At 48.2% G+C, this 22,266-nt stretch overlaps 1 protein-coding gene across 1 annotated transcript in view; it reads right to left on the bottom strand.

The window, feature by feature from the left end:
• Positions 1 to 22,266, bottom strand: part of LOC147115004 (uncharacterized) — an 869,491-nt gene that overhangs the window by 524,518 nt on the left and 322,707 nt on the right. Inside the window, exon 11 of the mRNA XM_085993202.1 lies at positions 11,594 to 11,773. Coding sequence (XP_085849328.1) covers positions 11,594 to 11,773 — 180 coding nt within the window. The remainder of the gene's footprint in view (positions 1 to 11,593; positions 11,774 to 22,266) is intronic.

The following is a 22,266-nucleotide window of genomic DNA, read 5'->3' as shown; positions in this document are numbered from 1 at the left end:
ATAACATTCCTGAGCCTCATTTACTGGCCTCCTCAAAAGTGTCATGAGCCACGTCTTCAGGGGATAGCCTTTGTCTCCAAGCAGCCAATTGGAAAGTCTGGTTGGCGGTGCGAAGAGCTGAGGGATGGTGGACTGACGCAGGATGTACGAGTCATGGCAACTGCCAGGGAACTTGGCGCACACATGGATGATAATCTTCCTATGGTTGCAGACCAGCTGCACGTTGAGGGAGTGGAACACCTTGCGATTGACAAATGTAACTGGGTTGTGATGAGGTGCCCTGATGGCCACATATGTACAGTCGATTACGCCCTGCACCCGTGGGAAGACAGCTGCAAAGCTTAGCGCACACTCATTGACAGTGCCTTCATCACTTACAAAATGGATATAATTTGCAGACTTGTTAAAGAGGGCATCAGTGACCTGTGTGATGCACGTGTGGGTGGCCGACTGCGATATGCCGGAAAGGTCTGCTGCAGATGCCTGGAAGGAGCCTGAGGCGAAGAGGTTGAGAGCCATGGTGACTTTGACAGCCACTGGTAAGGGGTGTCCACCCCTTCCTCTGGGATGCAGGTCTTGCTCCAGCAATATGCAAATGTCGGCAATGACCTGGCGTGATAGCCTGAGCCTCCTGAAGCACTGCTGCTCCGTCAAGTTGAGGAAGCTCATCCTCTGCCTGTATACCCTGTTTTGTGGCTATCGCCTCCAGCGGCCTGCAGCCCGAAGCTGATGCCCTCTGCCCTGTGCAGCATCAGGTGATTCACGAGAAGGTTGGCGCTCTTGTTGTCGCTGCTGCTGGTGTGGCTGGTTCTGCCGCTGCTGCGGTTGATCGTCATCAGAATCAGAGGACCAAGATGGTATAGCATAAATCGTGCCCATTGTGATGTGATGTATGGCTGCTGCAGTTGAGATGACAGAAGTAATCTGTCAATGTTGAGATAGGTTGTTCCAAGGAGGTGACAGTGGATAGACAGATTACTGCAAACACTTCAAAAGTGCATAAACCTCAAAAGTGGCTTTCAAATCATCAAGGCTCCAGCTTCTAAGATTGGGAAGAGAACAGCTGTGAAATGGTAGCTTTTAGACCACTTTTGTAGCTGTCACCGATTCACAGCAATGGCGACTCACTGAGAACACGCCATGCTTACCTGACGTGATACTCGCTCTCGGGAACCCCATTAAAAACCTGGGGGTAAAAATTAGGTACCGCCCCCTTTGGGGTGCTATCGTCGCCGGGGCGCTAATTTTAGCACCCCAAAAAAGTTAGCGCCCCCGTGGCCGATTTTCCCAGGTAGCGCACCGAGAGGAGAGCAGCTGGCACCCTGCGGGGGGTTTTCATGGGGGCCGGGGACAGCAACGGGAGCAGGTGCTGGCAGGCGGCCAGCAACAAGAATGGCCGCCCGCACCTCCCCTTTAACTAGCGTCGCCCCAGCCGCAGGTAGGCCCCCCTGACCCCGGCGGACATAGCGTCCGGCGGACATAGCGTCCGGCGGTAAGTCGGGGGGGGTGCCACCCAATGTTACAGCCGGGGCACGAACAGGGCACTGCGCACGGCGATGACATCATCGCCGGCGTCGCAGCTCGGCACGGCACTAACGGTTAGCACCACTGCTAACCTCCCACTGAATTTCGCGGGAGGCGTTAGCGGTGCTGCGCCCAGGCACTAGTTAATTTGCTCTTAGGGCACTAACTAGAGGCACAAATCAACCGAATTTAGCCCCCCTGGTAAAATGGTAAGTACATGGGAACATGGTTCTTAACTCACTTTCAACAACCTTTTAACTATTTAAATTGGCTGACCCGCCGCTTTGGTGTCAGGTCTCTTCCGGGATGACAGACCCAACACTTGGGAAACTGACAAGGAGGCGGGTTTACAGCGGGATACCGACCCACTGTCAATCTTTGTGATTTTGACAGTGGACCCGTCTCCAAACCCGCACTCTGCGCGCCGGCAAAATTCAGCCCCAAGTGTGGTAATTTTGTCAGTGCACTGCTGTCCTTGTTCTGTACCCAACTAAAAATAAAGACAGACATTTAAGGCAGAAAAGAATATCATCTTCTCAGCGATACCTAAAGATGATCCAGGTCCCCTTTAAAAAAAATCCAAACTACACGGTTACTTTCATGTGCAGAAATGTACGCTCATTGCAACCATGACAGCAACAATGTGCACAAACTGCCATGCACCTGATTTTTGGTAAGAAAATGATGCAAAATTTCAAGCTTATTTTCTCAATTTTGGGAGGAAACCATTACTTACTGATACATATTTAGAATTATTTAGTGAAAATCGGTTGAAAATTATTTTTTATGCTGACTTACTGTCAATCAGAAAACACCACCTTTAGCATTCAAGTTAATTTTAATGGTTTTAACCAGACTTCATTTTTCTTTGTTGGTTTACTTGTCTGTCCACAATAGCACTGAGTGGGGTGACCACTGCATAGCCCGAAAAATTGGTTGGGTGGGGGGTGGGTTACTTTGGTCACCACTTGCAATTTTCAGGTGGGCCTGTAAATGGCTGAATGACATGCCTGCCTTTTTCAGGTGAGAGGTTGTTCAAATATGCAAACTAGTGGCTTACACCTTTGTAAGACCCCGATCGCAATTTGAACTATAAATGGACAGAGCTAGTGTTGTGCACATGCTGAATCTCTGTGTGCACGTGTTCACCCCCTTCTGGGATCAGCTTCCCCCCACCCCCACCCCCAGCTCAACCTGGCACACGGCTCAGCCCAGGAGCCAGCTGATTTCCCGCTCTCCCACAACCAGTGAGCTGCAGTGTGATCTCAAACTGCTTCGGGTTTCCGAATGCCAAGTTTGGGAGGGTGGCATGGCCCCTCAGCCAACTTCACGCCCATTTTGGATAGACTAAGGGCAGATCTAACAACACAAAATTGGCCAAGCACAATGCACTCTGGGCCATCACCATCACCATCACCATCACCAGAATTGTATACAACTGCAACCTGCAACTTCATGGCTTGCATATTCCTCTCTTCCCCATTTTTATCAAGTCAGCGCAACCCTAGTTCAGTCCTGGCACAAAGAAAAATAGTTGTGGTTGCTGAAAGTCAATCATGGCAGCCCAAAGACATCACTGCAGAAGTTCCTCAAGGCAGCATCCTTGGCCCAAACACCTTTAGCTGCTTATTACCGACATTCCTTTTGTTATAAGGTCAGGAGTGGGACATTCGCTAACAATTCGATAGTGTTCAACACCATTCACAACTCCTCCAACAATTAAGCAGCCCATGCAGGAGCTGCACAACATCCAGGCTTGAGCTGACAAGTGGCAGGTAACATTCATGCCACACAACATTTGTGCCATGCAATGACCATCTGCAATAAGAAAAGGCCCAACTATCTCTCCCTGGCCTTAAACAGCACCACGAGTGCTGAATACCCAACCATCAATATCTTGAGGTTAAACACAGACCAGAAGCTTTACTGGACCAGCCAAATCAACAGTATGTTTACAAAAGCAGGGCAGAGGCTGGGTATTTTGCAACGAGTAACTCACCTTGTGACCCACTAAGGCCTCTCGAACATCTATAAGGTTTAAGTCAGGAGTGCGATGGAATACTCATCATTTGCTTGGATAGGTGCAGCTGCAACAACACTCAAGAAACTCAATACCATCCAGGACAGATCGTCACTCTTGCCACTGAGCTCAATATCCACCCCCATCATCATTGGCACACTTTGGCTGCTTTATGTACTATCCAATGTACTGCATCAACTCACCAAGTTTACTTTGACAGAATCTCCCAGCCCTGTGACCTCTACAACCAAGCAGCAGCAATATCATGGGAACATGATCGCCTCCAGGACCCCTTCCAAGTCACACACCATCCCAATTCAGATATATACTGCTATTTCTTCATCAACTTTGGGTCAGTATTCGAGAATTCCCTACCTAACACCATTGTAAGAGCAGCATTACCACAAGGCCTACAGAGGTTTTAGGCGAAAATTCACCTAGTTTAACGAGGAATGGGCAATAAATGCAGCTTGGTCAGCTTCACCCTCATCCCAACAATACTTTTTTTTTACATGCCTATTGCTAATCGACTAAAAACACCTATTAAACCAGTTATTGGATGTGAATACTGTAGTGTATGTGCCTTTAAGTCAGAACTACTTTTACAGCTCCTGTATACTGTAGTACCGGCAGTGACCACACCGGTATATAAGCTTTGCGCATGCCTCTGTACCCCCAGTCTAGAGACTACCCTCCTCCAGTAAAGACCTGTTATTTGTTAATGTACAGCATCCGTGTGATTATTTAATAAGAGCATATCCACTGAACCACGGATCCAACAGTGGCGACGAGTGTCGATTCGAAACTACCTGCAACAAAAAAAACAAAAAAAATAGTCGAGGCCAGGAACACGGGCGTCGACCACGAACAACCGCCCAGCAGTCAGGCAGAGATCCAACTTCGCAGGGGAGGCTGTGGAGAGCCGGGCTTGGTTCCCCAGCCACAACGAGCAGTAAGAGACCGACGACAGGTCCAGCGCAGACCCTTCCCGAGCAGCGGCGGCTGGAGCCGACCGACGGCGGAGAGAGAGCCGAGCAGCGTCGACGGGGTAAGACAGAGGGTGAAGAGCGCAGGGCGCAGCTGGGGGTTGAACACCGAGCGGCGTTGAGGAAAATAAAACAAACTGGAGAGAGGGTAAGAAACAGCCAGGTTCTAGACTGAGCGGCGTCGAAAAATATAAAAAGAAGAACGCGCAGAGCACAGCCAGTGCTCATGGGCTGAACAGGGTCCGCGGGGCGAAGAAAGGGGAGACGCCATTGAGCCGCGGAGAAGAAGGAAGAGCGCGGGAGGCGCCATTGAGCCGCGGAGAAGAAGGGAGAGCGCGGGAGACGCCATTGAGCCGCGGAGAAGAGCGCGGGAGATGCAATTTTTAGAAGCCGCAGCGGAGAAGAAGGGCGAGCGCGGGAAGGAAGCAAAGCGCGGGAGACGCCATTTTGTGCCAGCGGAGAAGAAGGGGAAGCGCAGGAGGCGCCATTTGTGATAGTTAACGCACACCCAAGGATGCCGAAGAGTGGCAGTATCTCTACGTTCGACAATGAAGTCGAAGATTCGGCGACATATGTGGAACATATTGAGGTGTACTGCAGGGCGAATGAAGTGCCAGATGCTAATAAAGCACTGGTTCTGTTAAATTCCATGGGTGCAAAAACTTATGGGTTACTGCGAAATCTATTAACCCCAGAGAAGCCGGTAAACGAGAATTTTGAAAGCATAGTAGAAATCCTACAGGACCACTTAAACCCCACACCGCTGCTGATAGCAGAACGATTTAAGTTCCATAAAAGGAACCAACACAAAGACGAAAGCAATGCTGAGTACCTAACGCAACTGCGCAAGCTATCGAAACACTGCCAGTTTGGAGCGGGACTAGCAGACACGTTAAGGGACAAGTTTGTGTGTGGGCTACAAAGTGAAGGAACCCAGAAACGGCTTCTATCAGAAAAGGACCGTACGCTGGACAAAACTTTCAGTATGGCAGTATCACACGAAGCAGCCGCAAGGGGCGCTGCAGGGATACAACGGAGACCGCAAGAATATGGCACCAATGAAATGTCCTATGGAACAGGGAAGTGCTATCGCTGCGGCAGAACAACACATGACCAGAAAGGTTGTTGGTTCAAGGACCAAGTGTGCAGACAGTGTGGGAAAGCAGGACACATAGCAAGAGTCTGCAGGTCTGGGAAGAAAACCAACAGTAAGAAATCTCCACAGGAGAAGTACAAAAAGGTACACCAGGTGATGGACAGTGGTTCAGATGAACAGAAAAGTGACACAGACTCCGGAAGCAAGGAGCTGGGTTGTCTGAAACTACATAAGGTAACCGAAATGGAGGATCACCAGGCTATCTGGGTTACACTCAAGATAGACGGAGTCCAAGTGGAAATGGAATTGGACACAGGGTCAGCTCTAACAGTCATAAATCAAAGAGACTACAAGCAGCTATTTTCACACATACCCTTGAAAGCTACAGAGATTGTCTTGAAGACGTATACGGGGCAAAAAGTCTACCCCAAAGGAAAAATAAGGGTGAAAGTGACATATAAAGGCCAGGAAATACCTAAAATGGATATATATGTATTGTCAAATGGAGGACCACCACTGCTAGGACGTGAATGGATCCGGAAGATACAATTTGATTGGCATTCCATACAGGCACTGAAGGTTGAGGCCAAAAAGGATGACGACGTCACACCTGGACGACTGTCAAAAATGCTAACTGACGCAAAAGAAGTGTTCCAGGAGGGACTAGGAACACTAAAAGGAATAACAGCAACGATTAAAATAGAGGAAAATGCAAGCCCAAAGTTTCTGAAGGCCAGACCAGTGCCTTATGCAATCAGACCAGCTGTTGAAGCAGAGCTGGAAGGGTTGCAACGTTCAGGAGTACTGTCCAAAGTGGACTGGAGCGAGTGGGCTACACCCATCATTCCTGTAATGAAGAGGTCGTTGAGTAATACGCCTGGGGAACCAAAGAAAGTCCGCATCTGTGGGGATTTTAAGGTGACAGTGAACCCAGTCCTTCACACGGTGCAATATCCGCTTCCACGAATTGAGGATATTTTCGCCTCGCTATCTGGAGGTAAACGCTTCACCAAAATTGATCTAGCCCAGGCGTACTTGCAAATGGAGGTGGAAGAAGCTTCGAAACATTACCTTAAGATCAACACTCATAAAGGTCTCTATCAATACAACCGGCTGGTGTTTGGAGTAGCCTCGGCTCCGGCTATCTGGCAAAGGGCGATGGATCAGGTCCTGCAAGGGATTCCAGGGACCCAGTGTTATTTGGACGACATCTTGGTCAGGGGCGAAAATGACGGTGATCACCTCGCCAACTTGGAGAAGGTGCTCACCAGATTAGAGTATGGGCTACGAGCTAATCGCCACAAGTGCTAGTTTTTCCAGAAACAGATCTCGTATTGTGGCCACGTCATCGATGAAGAGGGGTTACATAAGTCCCCTGACAAGATTGAGGCAGTAGTCAAGGCTCCAGCACCGGAAAATGTGTCACAACTGAGGTCGTTCCTCGGGCTGGTAAACTACTACCACAAGTTCTTACCAAATTTGTCTACGGTATTACACCCGCTGAACACCCTACTGCAAACAGGGGTACCATGGAAGTGGGATGGCGAATGTAGATGAGCTTTCCAGAAGTGTAAAGAATTGATCACATCAAAAGAGGTGTTGGCCCATTTCAACCCAGCACTACCAATTCGTTTGGCATGTGATGTATCACCCTACGGTATTGGAGCGGTGCTGTCGCACAAATTCCCAGACGGGTTGGAGAGGCCAGTAGCCTTTGCGTCTCGGTCACTAACCTCAGCCGAGCGCAACTATGCCCAGATTGACAGGGAGGCCCTCAGCCAAGTATGGGGAGTAAAAAAATTCAACCACTATCTGCATGGGCAGAAGTTCACTTTGCTGACTGACCACCAACCACTTGTCTCCATCTTTAATCCTAAGAAGGGCGTTCCAGTGATGGCTGCACAGCGGTACAAAGATGGTCCCTGTTTCTAGGGGCGAATCAATATGAAATAGAATATAAAGGCACGAAACAGCATGGGAACGCTGATGGGCTATCGCGCCTGCCACTGCCTACTGTGGAGGAAGCACCAGCAGTGGGCCCTATCGAGATATTTTATTCGTCAATAATTGAACGATTGCCAGTAACAAATGCGGATATATAGGAGACCTGCAATGATCCGACGCTGTCACGGGTATATGAATTGACGGTGAGGGGATGGCCAACACATGGCGACTCACTGTTGCCAACATTCTCATCCAGAAGAGAACAGCTGTCAGTATGCCAGGGGACAGTGATGTGTGGATCCAGAGTGGTGATTCCACCCAAGTTAAGGGAGAGAGTGCTAAATGAGCTACATGAAGGTCATCTGGGGGGAGTGAAAATGAAAAGCCTTGCTAGGGCTTATGTGTGGTGGCCGGGAATCAATCAACAAATCGAAGACCTAACTAAGAGCTGCTTAGGATGCCAGAAGGTCCAAAATGCACCACCACATGCCCCTCTACACCCATGGGAGTGGCCCTCCTCTCCATGGCAACGGGTGCATATTGATTTCGCTGGTCCATTCATGGACTCAATGTTCTTAATAGCAGTGGATGCTCATTCAAAGTGGCTTGAGGTGATAAAAATGTCTTCAACCACTACAGAGAAAACGATTGCAGTCCTACGGACCATATTTGCCAGAAATGGTTTGCCAGAGCAGATTTGCTCTGATAATGGACCACAGCTTGTGTCCGACGAGTTCCAAAAATTCATGAAAAGCAATGGGGTAAGGCATTACACATCTGCCCCGTATCATCCAGCCACAAATGGATTGGCTGAGAGGTTCGTACAAACCTTTAAGAAGGCGATAAAGGCCATGTGCGATGATGAAATTCCACTACAGCATAAGATGGACAATTTCTTATTAGCCTACCGAAACGCGACACATGCAGTTACCAACCAGACCCCGGCCATGATGTTCTTTAACCGAAGGTTGAGATCTCGTCTGGACTTGCTCAGACCAAATGTGCGAAGAAATATTGAGGACAAACAATTCCAGCACATCAATGAGAAGCCGACAAGGAGCTTCAATGTAGGGCAACCATTCTTGGCCCGTGACTATCGAACAGAGAAGTGGCAACCCGGAACAATATGTACAAGGCAGGGGCCATTAATGTACACAGTGGATGTCGGGGAGAACATTGTGAGACGCCACGTCGATCAGATCTTAGCGTCACAGGAACACGTCAACCCCATGTCTCGAGTACCTGGGGATGAACCCGACATACCGGTAGCATCTACTTCAGACCCAGTAGCAGTGGAACCCGATGAACTACCCGAGGAAAAGGGGTCAGAATCGCCTCTGCACCAAGAACAAGAACCTCTGGAAAGGCGCTATCCCGAAAGGGTCAGGAAGCCGCCCCAAAGACTGAATCTATAAATGGACTTTTGTTGTTTAATGTACATGTTGAAATGTTAATTGTTATTTGAATATTAGGGGTATTACTAATCTAAAAGGGGAGGAATTGTAGTGTATGTGCCTTTAAGTCAGAACTACTTTTACAGCTCCTGTATACTATAGTACCGGCAGTGACCACACCGGTCTATAAGCTTTGCACATGCCTCTGTACCCCCAGTCTAGAGACTACCCTCCTCCAGTAAAGACCTGTTATTTGTTAATGTACAGCATCCGTGTGATTATTTAATAAGAGCATATCCACTGAACCACGGATCCAACAAATACCTTTAACATAAATAAGGGATGACTTTTAGATATTATTTAGCTCTGCCACCACTGGTAATATAAGTCACATTTGAACCAGGTTTTAACAACATGGGAGACGTCTTGTTATACTAGAAAAAAATAATGGGAAGGATTATTTTGATTTTGTTTTTCTCTATCAATTTTCTCCTCTCCCTTTCTCAAGGCATTTTTAGGATATGGTTCCACAGGCATTAGTCACCCTACAATGCAAACCTTGACAGTGAGTGCCAGTGGTGGCATGAGGGAGGGGGATATCACAGCTAAGCCCAATTCTGTCTTCACCCAACATCCACACACATGTATATTTCTAGCAGGAGTCAGAAAGTGTGCAGGAACAAGAATTCTGGCCAATTATTCTCTCCCTAGCCCAGAGGCAATCAAACCAACTGCAGCAGGCCAAATGCCACCACGGCTGAGATCAGCTAACTCAGCACAGGCCAGAGATTAAATCCAGGACCTCATTATTCTGTGTGGCTCACCAGCTGTGCAGTGCAATCATGCTTATGTTAGTATATAGATTCTCTGATTATTATAATTAATACAACTGAAAACTGTTGCGAGGAGAACTTTTAAAAAATCATATCCCCACTCCATTGTTGAAATGCATTTACTGATTTGACTTTGTCCCCCTTTTTTGTTTAGATTTCCCTGGGCTTGATTCCTTGGCATTCTGTTTCTGGTCCTCTGAAAGTGCTGATTTTGGGATGACCACCTTAAAGCATTGTGAAGTGAGCTAACTTTATTTCCTTTACTACAGGATCAGGTCTTGCACCTTCCTGGTTTACGTAACTCAACTATTCATTAGATAAACTCATTGCTCACCAGATAAATTATTTGAGCCATCGGGGAGCGTCCCAGTGATAATTTGTAAGGTATCAGCATCTTACATTATTTTAGAAAGTACAGATATTGGGGCAATAGGTGGTAGTTGAAGATTAATAAAAATCATCTTTTTAAAGCATAGAAAGTTTTTCAAGCTGTAACATGGGAGATTCCTTCCAAAATCTTCCTCTCCCAGACATAACCAACCACTCTCTTTGCTGCATTTCTGCCCAGGAGTTAAAACCGAGTCCAGACAGACGGAAAGACACAAATGGAAAGAAAAGCAGACAAATTTGAGGCAAATAGATAAGCAGGAGTAGGGTATGAGACAAACATGTTGAGTGGGCCTCTGGTCTCTCAACACTTGCTCTTCAGGAGAGCGGGTGGAAGTAGAGAGTGGATGGAAGGGTAAGGGTCAGGTGGATGACAGCAGAGCAAGGGGGTTCAGAGAATGCAGGGCATGAACAGGTAGTTCAAAGAAGAGGTAGGCTGTAACCTAGATGGGAGTGAGTAGATGTAGCAATATGTGTGAGGGGGTGTAGAAGCTGAAAGTGGTTGTGAAGGTAAATTGGTAGGGGACATAATGGGAGCAAGGGGTTGGGGAAGCATGAGCGACTGGGATAGGGGATGGAAAGGGAGTCACTGAAGGCCATATTCTCTCTGAAGTCAATGGAAAGGAAAATTCGGCGGGATGTATAAAGGCAGCTGATCTGCTATCACCCCTTTTGCGCCTAAGTTGAATTTTATTCCCCCCTCCCATGTACAATCCTATGAGGGATTGGCTAGTAAAGGACCAAATTTTAAATGTGTAGCAACTGTGTAAGTGTTGCTTTAGAAATTTTTTGTCCTGGTTACAGCGAAAGTGCCAATAATGGGAAAAATGAGGCTTATACAATATGTGGTGGGGGGAAACCTTGCAGCTGTCATGCCACTTTATGATGTTAAATCTTAAAGGGACCTACTCCATTTTAGATGTCTTTCCGTTTGTATCTGAAAGTCGAATGAATGAAAACAAAGCAACATTTCTCAAAAGCCAAAGATAGAATTCATTTGTTAGTTATTGTATAATACATTTATGAATACTAAATTTATGTGTATTCTTTTACTACCATTTTTAAACATAAGGGTAAATCTCATCCTCCCTGCAGGCAGCCCTGCCCAAAGGCTGAGAGAATTGAGGCTACAGTGTTATAGCCCTATCTCCATCCAACACTCCCTTCAATGTAACTCCCTACTAGAAGTGTGGGATCACTGAATTTATCCTGTTGTATCTGTAGGCCAACTAAAAAGTGCTTTGGTTTTATGTATGATGTGGGCTGTGGTTATAGACCTTAAATCATTGATGCTAACTATTGCTTCCTATATTCAGGAACAGGTCAACCTGCAAATCTTTCCCAAATCAAGATCCCCCCCCCCCCTTTCATATGGAGAGGCATTACTCTTGATTCGTGACAGTTTTTACCTTATTACCAGCTGCCTTCTTGGTATCTCTGAGAGTTTCACTTGCTCTGTTCAAGGACTCGTGCTGTTTTAGAATTTGGTCTTCCAGGTTTTGAACCAGATCAGTCTTTTCCACCAATCTCATCTTCAACATATTTACTTCCAAGCCCAGAGTGTTAACTTGTCCTTCACTATCGCTCAACTAAAAGTAATTAAAAAAATTGTATTTTCATAACAATAATTTGTTTTAAAAAGTATATTATTCACCCTTGGTTATTGTTGATATACAAGTAATACTCCACAAAGCACTGATAAGAGATGTAATTAGAAGAATACCAGTCCTTCCAAGAGGCTCTACTTTATCTCTGACTACCTTCTTTTAAACATAGAAAACATCTTTGCAAAAAAAATTTATGCAAAGGTCCACAGATTAACTCCCCTATGAGAGTAGAAAACCTGCATCTATTTAGTTATATTATATTTATATTTACATATTTATAGTAATATAACAAATATACATAGTTATAGTAATAAATATATATAACTAATATAGAAGTACAATAATGCATCATATTGTAATATAAATAGGTCAAACAAGTGATGTTAATATTTGACCTAGTTATTTAAAAACTGAAAATAATTTTTCACACAAGTAAGCCCTGCTATAAACAATTAGTATCCTTATAAACAAATAGGCTATTTAAAAAAGCCTAAAATCCAAGGTAAATTTTCATCACATTTTATTTCAATCTAGTGTCGAATGAAGGAAGGTGTGAATTATACTTATGAAGTAAACTTTGTTTTGTAGGAACAGGAGTAGGCCATTCAGCCCCTCGAGCCTGTTTCACTGTTCAATTAGATCATCGCTGATATGTACCTCCACTCCATTTACCCATCTTTGTTCCTTATTCCTTCATAACCTTACCGATCAAAATATATTGGGGGATAAATTGGGTATGTAGCGCCACCTGTTAGCGCCTAAAGAGGGCAGTCAGTGGCTGTAGCGCCACTGGCCGCGCCTCCCGCGATATTCAGCGGGGGCGCTAATGGTGGCGTTAGCCTGTTGCGCTGCGCCGCCACCGATGACGTCATCGGTGTGCGCAGCACACCATTAGCGCCCCGATCGTGATATTTGGTAGCGAACACCACTGTAGCACCGTTCGCTACCCGTGCCCGGTTCATGGGGCCTTGCTGTGCCGGCAGTGGCGCAAGTTACGGTGGAGGTGCGGGGCGGCCGCTTTTTCCGGCGGCCGCTTGCCAGCACCTCCGTCCCCGGCCTCCTGATCCCCGCCCCCCCCCCCCCCCCCCCGCGGCATTGCCGGCTGTTTCCCGAGAGCCCGGCACTTCTCCTCGGTGCCGGGCTCTTTTGCCGGCACTCGCGATCGGGGATCGCGCTGTTGCAGGCCCCTCCCCCTTAACAATGGGAGGAAGGCCTGCAGTACCGCAATGCGCCGTGCTGCATCGTGCGGCGCTGCGGCACGTTGCGCGGCGATATTCAGTTTCAACGCCCTAAGAGGGACGCAGAGCGCCTCGAGCCTCACCCCGTCTCCCTCTAGGGGCGCTGAAACTGAATTTCTGGCAATCGGTATTACTCCGAACGCTGCGCAAAAATCAGCGCCCAGGCGAACTTGGCGCCTCAACCGAATTTCTAGGCCATTGTCTCCTGATACCCTTATCTAACAAAAATCTAACAATCTCACTCTTTAAAATTTCAATTGGCCCAGTAACAAAAGCCTTTTGGGGGAAACTGTTCCAGATTTCCTCTACCCCTGGGAAGCCGACAGGTAGGTCTTCCGTAGGAGGGACAAGCTCCTGCCAGCTCCACAAAAATAGATTTTACTCTTAAATGGATTGGGGTGCAGAACAACTATTCGAGTGTGACTGAATGTGCTATGGAGCAGACCACCAAGAAAGCCCACCAGGAAAGCCAGTTTGAAGTGTACAATTGTACAAACATACTGAAGTATAAAAGGAATGTCAAAATTGCTGATAGAAGAAAAAAAGAACTTAAGGTAAACCAAGTACCAGGCAGGATCTGTATAACGAATAACATAACAAAGTATTCCATTACTATTTACTCACCAAAAGCTAAATCTAACTCTATAACCTTGAATTTCACTTCCTGACAGATAATTAACCAACGTCTTTTTAAAGGAGCTAGCTCAGTGATTAGCACTGATTAACTGTGATGAAAGTAAATACACCATTTGTTACATAATTTATGGAGGATTAAAACGTTCCAAAAAGATTACTTATAAGTTAAGGAGTCTTCCTTGCAGTTACCTTGTAGAAATCCAATTATATAACACTAGCTGGAGTGCCCGGCGGTGCCGAGGGTTTTTTGAGGGCATGTTGTTATGAAAAAAGTAGAAATAATTTTTATACATACAAATGAGTTTGTCTGTCTGTCTGTGTGGGAAGGAGAGAGAGGGAAAGAGAGAGAGAGACTGGGGGGTGAAGAGAGAGACGGGGGGAGAGAGAGACTGGGGGGAGAGAGCAACTGGGGGGGAGAGAGAGAGAGACTGGGGGGGAGAGAGGCTGGGGGGAAGAGGGAGAGACTGGGGGGAAGAGAGTGAAACTGGGGGGAAGAGAGATAAACTGGGGGGGAGAAAGCGACTGGGGGGAGAGAGAGAGAGACTGGGGGGAGAGAGAGACTGGGGGGAAGAGAGAGAGAGAGAGACTGGGGGGAGAAGAGAGAGATGGGGGGGGGAGAGAGAGAGAGAGACTGGGGGGGGGAGAGAGGCCCGGGGATCGAGAGAGAGACTGGGGGGAGAAGAGAGAGACGGGGGGGGTGGAGAGAAAGAGAGAGAGACTGGGGGGATAAGAGAGAGAGAGAGACGGGGGGGAAGAGAGAGAGAGAGACTGGGGGGAAGAGAGAGAGAGAGACTGGGGGGAGAGAGAGAGAGAGAGACTGGGGGGGAGAGAGAGAGAGAGACTGGGGGGAAGAGAGAGAGAGACTGGGGGGAAGAGAGAGAGAGAGACGGGGGCATGAGAGAGAGAGAGACGGGGAGAGAGAGAGAGAGAGACGGGGGGAAGAGAGAGAGAGAGAGAGAGAGAGACTGGGGGGAAGAGAGAGAGAGACTGGGGGGGAGAGAGAGAGAGAGAGACTGGGGGGAAGAGAGAGAGACGGGGGAGTGAGAGAGAGAGAGACTGGGGGGAAGAGAGAGAGAGAGAGACTGGGGGGGAGAGAGCGGGAGAGACTGGGGGGAGAAGAGAGAGACGGGGGGAAAGAGAGAGAGAGAGAGAGACTGGGGAACTTTTATAGACAACTGAAGTGATCTTTTTTTCCCACACTTAGACACGACAAACACGTACCACTCTTTAACCTATCATAGTAAAAGATCAAACTTAACATGAAATCCTTATATATTTCGACCTGGAATATCCAAGGTCTACGCTCTTCGGTGCTAGACGTGAAGAGTAGGACCCCAGAGTTCATAGATGAAACTAAAGATCTAGATATTATCATTTTACAGGAAACTTGGTATAAAGGAAAAGGACACACTGGCTGTCCCCAAGGGTACACTGAGCTGGCGGTCCCCTCCAATAAATTACCAAGTGTAACCCAAGGCAGAGACTCCGGAGGCATACTGATCTGGTTTAAAACAGAACTTAAGAATTACATCAAATTTATAAAAAAGGGCGAAAACCACATGTGGCTCAAAATTGAGAGGGAGATTATCTCAAACACCCAAGATGTTTACATTTGCGCACTTTATATCCCTCCAATTGATTCCCCGTACTTTAAAGAGGACACCTTCCCCAACATGGAGGGGGAAATTATCCAAAACCAGGCCCAGGGGAACGTGTTGATCTGTGGGGACCTCAATTCAAGAACGGGCGAAGAACCAGACTTCACCAATAACCAGGGAAACAATTACGTATTCGGGAATAACCACTTTGACATCCCTTCCCTTCCATACAGGCATAACTGCGACAAGCAGTCAAATACCAACGGAAAACAGCTACTACAGCTCTGTCGAAACCTGGGTCTGTACATTGTCAATGGTAGGTTCATAGGAGACCTCCTAGGAAGATCGACCTATTGCTCACCTCTTGGCTGCAGCACAGTAGACTATATGATTACAGATTTAGACCCATCCTCTTTCAGAGCATTCACAGTCAAACCACAAACAACACTGTCAGATCACAGTCAAATTACTATGTATCTCAAAAAGACAGAAGCAAACAACATAGAAACACAACCCAGTAAACTGTACAACACCAAAAAATCGTACAGATGGGCCAAAAACGACACGGAAAAATACCAGAAAACAATTAGCAATGCATCAACTCAAGCTCTCTTAGACACCTTTCTGGATAACATATACACTCACAATAAAGAAGGCGTAAACCGGGCAGTTATTAACCTAAACAATATTTTTGATAATTTGGCAACAAGTGCAAACTTGAAAGCTCGCAAGAACAAACCCAAAACAAAAAACTATGAAAAATGGTTTGACCCAGATTGCCATAGCATGAGGAAAAAACTTAGAAAAATATCAAACCAAAAACACAGACATCCAGAAAACGAGGAATTACGCCTTACTTATTGTCAGACACTAACACAATACAGAAACACACTCAGAACCAAAAAAGAGCAATATATTAAGAATACACTCAGCTCCATGGAGGAATCCATTGATACCAATTGTTTCTGGGACAACTTGAATACACTACACAAAAAACAACACGACGATTTGGCCATTCAAAATGGGGACACATGGGTAAACCACTTTGAAACATTATACCAGAAAAACACACTAAGACCAGAGCAACACCAAATATGCAAAAAACTGGAAAAGCTAGAAATGGCCATAAAAGATAACCAAAACCCGCTAGGCGCCATAATAACAGAAAAAGAACTTCTTGAAAAACTCAAGGACCTGCGACCAGGAAAAGCTTGCGGGACAGACGGCATACTAAACGAGATGATTAAACACACAGACGACAAAATGAAACTGGCTATCCTAAAACTCTTCAACTTGGTTCTGAGTGTCGGTTATTTCCCTGATATCTGGAACAAAGGACTCATAACGCCCATATACAAAAGTGGGGACAAAATCGACCCAAACAACTATCGAGGCATCTGTGTAAACAGTAACCTGGGGAAGGTATTCTGTAGCATCATAAACAAAAGACTTATAAACTTCCTTGAGGAGCACAATGTCTTGAGTAAAAGCCAAATTGGATTCCTGCCAAACTATAGAACATCCGATCATATCTTCACCCTACAGACCCTAATTGACAAACACGTTCACCATAACAAAAGCAAAATCTACGCATGCATTGTAGATTTCCAGAAGGCTTTCGACTCCATCTGGCATGACGGATTATTCCTGAAACTTATCGAAAGCGGGGTAGGGGGGAAAACATATGATGTAATTAAATCAATGTATACAAACAACAAATGTGCAGTTAAAATTGGAGACAAACAAACAAAATACTTCCCACAGGGGCGGGGGGTGACGCAGGGCTCGCCAATCTCACCGACACTCTTTAATATTTACATAAATGGATTGGCAAAACTACTTGAACAATCTACAGCACCCGGCCTCACCCTATATGAATCCAAGGTTAAATTCCTCCTCTATGCAGACGACCTGGTTCTGCTGTCACCAACTAAGGAGGGTCTACAGCAGAACCTGGACCTGCTGGAGTCGTACTGCCAGACTTGGGCCCTGACAATAAATCCCCAAAAAACCAAAGTCCTTGTGTTCCAGCAAAGATCCAAACATCAGGGACCCAAAATAAATTTCACAGTAGGAACAACCAAAATTGAACAAACCACTAATTACACATACTTGGGCTTAAAAATCAGTTCTACGGGAAACTTCAAACTGGCTGTGAATGAACTGAAAGAGAAAGCAAGAAGGGCTTTCTATGCCATCAAAAAATCAATCCAAATAGAAATCCCAATTAGCATTTGGCTCAAAATTTTCAAATCAGTAATTGAACCAATTGCACTCTATGGCAGTGAGGTATGGGGACCGCTAACACAACAAGAATTTGCAAAATGGGACAAACACCCAATTGAGATCCTACATGCAGAATTCTGTAAAAGTATCCTCCGGACTCAAAGGAAAACAGTAAACAATGCATGCAGGGCAGAACTAGGCCAATATCCATTAATAATCACTATCCAAAAAAGAGCCACCAAATTTTGGAATCACCTACAAATGAGCAACCCCCAATGCTATCACTACGACGCCCTGAAATGCCAAGAGCTGACCTTAAAGAAGAATACCCTCAGTCAACTAGTCCTGGGACTCAGTGAAGTAACTACTAACAATACTAACAATAACCAGCCCCAGGACAGTGACAGGGTAACATAAAGAATTCGACCCAACACAATCGTCGCTAAGCAAAAGGAAAAATATCTGACATATTGGGCAGAAACAACAAAAACCCAAAGCAAACTCAATTGCTACTTGGCCCTAAACAGACAATACAACATAGCTGATTACCTGACCATGGTAAAGGATAACAAACTGAGAAGAACCTTGACAAGGTACAGACTTAGCGAACATAGCCTAGTGATCGAAAAAGGCAGACACAGGCAGACCAGGCTGCCAAGAGAAGACAGGATATGCTCTCACTGCAGTCAGGGAGTAGTGGAGACAGAGATGCACTTCCTCACAGCCTGTGGAAAATATCAGGGCATCAGGGAGAATTTCTATCAAAAATTCTCACAAATATGCCCTGAATTCAGAAATCTGAATGACAACCAAAAACTCCCATTCCTACTGGGGGAGGATAGAAGCTGTGTAACACTGGCGGCACACTATGTTACAGCTTGCCATGAACAGAGGGACAACCAGTAAACTAAGAAAAGAGTATATATAAACAAGGCGAATGTATATTTATACACTCAGGGATATACCTGTTTATATACTGTATGAATAGAACTGCGTTTATGTGTTCAACCATAAATGTATTTTGATGCTTTGGCAACATAAGATGTACCTTATCATGCCAATAAAGCGATTTGAATTTGAATTTGAATTTGAGAGACGGGGGGAAGAGAGAGAGAGAGACTGTTGGATTTAGTTCGGGATTATCCTGGAGAGGGGGGGAAGGAGCGCCTCAGGCCTGGCCCGATGGACCCATGCGAAGGAAGAAGGCGAGCTCTCCCTCCCTCTCCCACCCCCTCACTCACCCTCTCTCTCTCCCTTCCCCTCTCTCCCTGCCCTTCTCTCTCTCCCCCTCTCTCCCTGCCTGTCTCTCCCCTCTCTCCCCCTCCCTCCCCACTCTCTCCCTCCCTCTCTCCCTCCCTCCCCATTCCCTCTCTCTCCCCTCCCTCCCTCTCTTCCTCCCTCCCCCTCTCTCTGTCCCTCCCCCTCTCTCTCCCTGCTTTCCTCTCTGTCCCTCCCTCCCCTCTCCCTCCCTAGCGCCTCAGGCCCGGTGCTGTTCCGATAATTTGGAGAGAGAGGGAAGGAGAGAGAGAGAGGCCCGGAGACCCCGTGCGTGGGGTAGCGCCTGAGGCCCGGCCCGAGTCACGCCAGCTGAGCTCGCGCTGCGGGACGCCGACCGAGTCACCTGACAACAAACACCATCCTCACCTGTCACAATTAGCCACAGCTTGCTTTTCGCTGGTCGGGGAGGAAGGAGGGAATGGCGCCTGATGGCCGCAAGGGTGTACTCCCGCTTCGGGAGAGAGAGAGAGAGAGAGGGGGGGAAAGGAGAGAGAGCGAGAGAGGGGGGGGGGAAGGAGAGAGAGAGAGGGGGAAGGAGAGAGAGAGAGAGGGGGGGAAGGAGAGAGAGAGAGAGAGAGAGGGGGGGAAGGAGAGAAATAAATTTTTTGAGCTTCAGGCCCGGCCGGTCTGTAATGGCCGCCACTCACCTCACTAACGGCAGTTTGAAGGATTAGGCCCCGCCCACAAATGCCATGAAACGCCCCCCCCGTGACGCAGCGCGTGGTAAGGTCAACCATCACGTCACTCAACGCTAATGAGCAGTAGGATTGGTCAACCGCTAATTAGCGGATTTTTTTCCATTTTTTGAGTGTTTTTTGTCTACTGTCCAAACAATTTTTGTCTGACCAAAAAGTAAATACACCTAGGATACTCCGCTAATCATAACCTTTCTTTTGATATAACATATGTGTAGGTACGCTCTATAACTTTTGAGTGATGCCCGGACAGACAGACAGACAGCACGATCCTTTTTATTATATATACTAGCTGGAGTGCCCGGCGGTGCCGAGGCTTTTTTGAGGGCATGTTATTGTTGGGAGAGAGAGAGAGCGCGACTGGGGGGGAAAAGAGAGCGAGCGCGACTGGGGGGGCAGAGAGAGCGAGCGCGACTGGGGGGGAAGAGAGAGCGCGACTGGGGGGGAAGAGAGAGAGCGACTGGGGGGGAAGAGAGAGAGCGACTGGGGGGAAGAGAGAGAGCGACTGGGGGGGAAGAGAGAGCGACTGGGGGGAAGAGAGAGAGCGACTGGAGGGGAAGAGAGAGAGCGACTGGGGGGGAAGAGAGATAGCGACTGGAGGGGAAGAGAGAGAGCGACTGGGGGGGAAGAGAGAGAGCGACTGGGGGGGAAGAGAGCGAGCGACAGGGGGGAAGAGAGCGAGCAACCGGGGGGGAAGAGAGCGAGCGACCGGGGGGGAAGAGAGAGAGCGACCGGGGGGGAAGAGAGAGAGCGACCGGGGGGGGAAGAGAGAGAGCGACCGGGGGGGAAGAGAGAGAGCAACCGGGGGGGAAGAGAGAGAGCGACCGGGGGGGGAAGAGAGAGAGCGACCGGGAGGGAAGAGAGAGAGCAACTGGGGGGGAAGATAGCGAGCGACTGGGTGGGAAGAGAGCGAGCGACCGGGGGGGAAGAGAGCGAGCGACCGGGGGGAAGAGAGAGAGCGACCGGGGGGAAGAGAGAGAGCGACCGGGGGGGGAAGAGAGAGAGCGACCGGGGGGGGAAGAGAGAGAGCGACCGGGGGGGAAGAGAGAAAGCGACCGGGGGGGAAGAGAGAGAGCGACCGGGGGGGAAGAGAGAGAGTGACCGGGGGGGAAGAGAGAGAGCGACCGGGGGGGAAGAGAGAGAGCGACCGGGGGGGAAGAGAGAGAGCGACCGGGAGGGAAGAGCGCGACCGGGGGGGAAGAGAGAGCGCGACCGGGAGGGAGAGAGAGCGCGACCGGGGGGGGAAGAGAGAGAGCGACGGGGGGGGGAAGAGAGAGACGGGGGGAGAAGAGAGAGAGAGAGGGAAGGAGAGAGGGAATGAAAGAGAGAGGGAAGGAGAGAGGGAAGGAGAGAGTGAAGGAGAGCGAGAGGGAAGGAGAGAGAGAAAGGGAAGGAGAGAGAGAGAGGGAAGGAGAGAGAGGGAAGGAGAGAGAGGGAGGGAAGGAGAGAGAGAGAGGGAAGGAGAGAGAGAGAGGGAAGGAGAGAGAGGGAGGGAAGGAGAGAGAGAGAAGGAAGGAGAGAGAGCGAGGGAAGGAGAGAGAGAGAGGGAAGGAGAGAGAGGGAAGGAGAGAGAGAGAGAGGGAAGGAGAGAGAGGGAAGGGAGAGAGAGAGAGGGAAGGGGAGAGAGAGAGGGAAGGGGAGAGAGAGAGGGGAGAGAGAGAGGAAGGAGAGAGAGAGAGGGAAGGAGAGAGAAGGAAGGAGAGAGAGAGGGAAGGAGAGAGAGACGGAAGGTGGGTGGGGGAGAAAGGGATGGGTGGGGTGGGTGGGGGAGAAAGGAGTGGGTGGGGGGGAAAGGGGGTGTGGGGCAGGGAAGGGGGAGGTGGGAGGGGTGTGGGGGGGAAGGGGGTGTGGGGGGGAAGGGGGTGTGGGGAGGGAAGGGGGGGCGGTGTGGGGGGAAGGGGGGTTGGGGTGGAAGGGGATGTGGGGGAAGGAGGGGGGGAAAGGGAGGGGGGGAGAGCCAGCAGACCCTCTCCCAGTGTTGGTCCCTGTCTGGGCTGGAAGCCTCGGACTGGGGTTGCGCTGCTGGCCGTTGGAGAAGCCTGGGCCTCGGGCCCCTGCACTGACATGGCAAGGGTGGGGGGAGCAAGGGGTGGGGAAACATGGAATTTAAAGTACTTATAAAACATTTTTGGTAAATCTTTCTATAACATACACTTTACAACCTCACCAATCTTTTTATTAAAAAAGGGGTCCTCACCTCTCAGTGTGTTGTATCACAAACAATGGCCGCCGCTTGCTTTTCAGTTGGAAAGATTAGGCCCCGCCCACACAGTCGATTGTCTGTCTCGGTCACCAGGACCCGATTTGGAGAACAGAAGCCCCACCCACTCTATGTTCCTGTACTAAGATGGCCGCGCATGCACTCTGTTACACACTGAATCAAAATGGCATCGCACTGAAACTTTTTGCCCTCCTTGACAAAGATGGCTGCCGTTAACCTGGGGCTGTCAGCAGAAGAAATTTCCTCAGCTGCAAACACAGGATCTTCAGATTATTATTCGGGGCTTGCGACCTACCCTAGTTGCTTATGAAGCCTCCCCACCTACTGACCCTGGGAATGGAGCTGAGGCAGCACACCCTCTCCCCTCTGCCAGTGTTTGTCTCTGTCTAGGCCGGGAGCCTGGGGCTAGAGTTACGCTGCTGGCAGTTGGAGAAGTCTAGGCCCCGGGCCTGGAAAAACGGTGAAAGGTAGGAGAATTATAGAGGTTAGAGAAAAGATTTACAAATTAATTAACTTTTTTTAAAAACAATTTGTGTTTTAAAAGCAACTTTTTTTTTGCTGGAATTGTAGATTTGAAAAGAAA

The sequence above is a fragment of the Somniosus microcephalus genome, chromosome 7, assembly GCF_052327205.1.
Source record: "Somniosus microcephalus isolate GS21.2 chromosome 7, FLI_Smic_1.0, whole genome shotgun sequence".
Lineage (NCBI taxonomy): Eukaryota > Metazoa > Chordata > Chondrichthyes > Squaliformes > Somniosidae > Somniosus > Somniosus microcephalus.
Note: the sequence above shows the minus strand (reverse complement) of the source record. Positions and strands in the feature narration are given on the sequence as shown.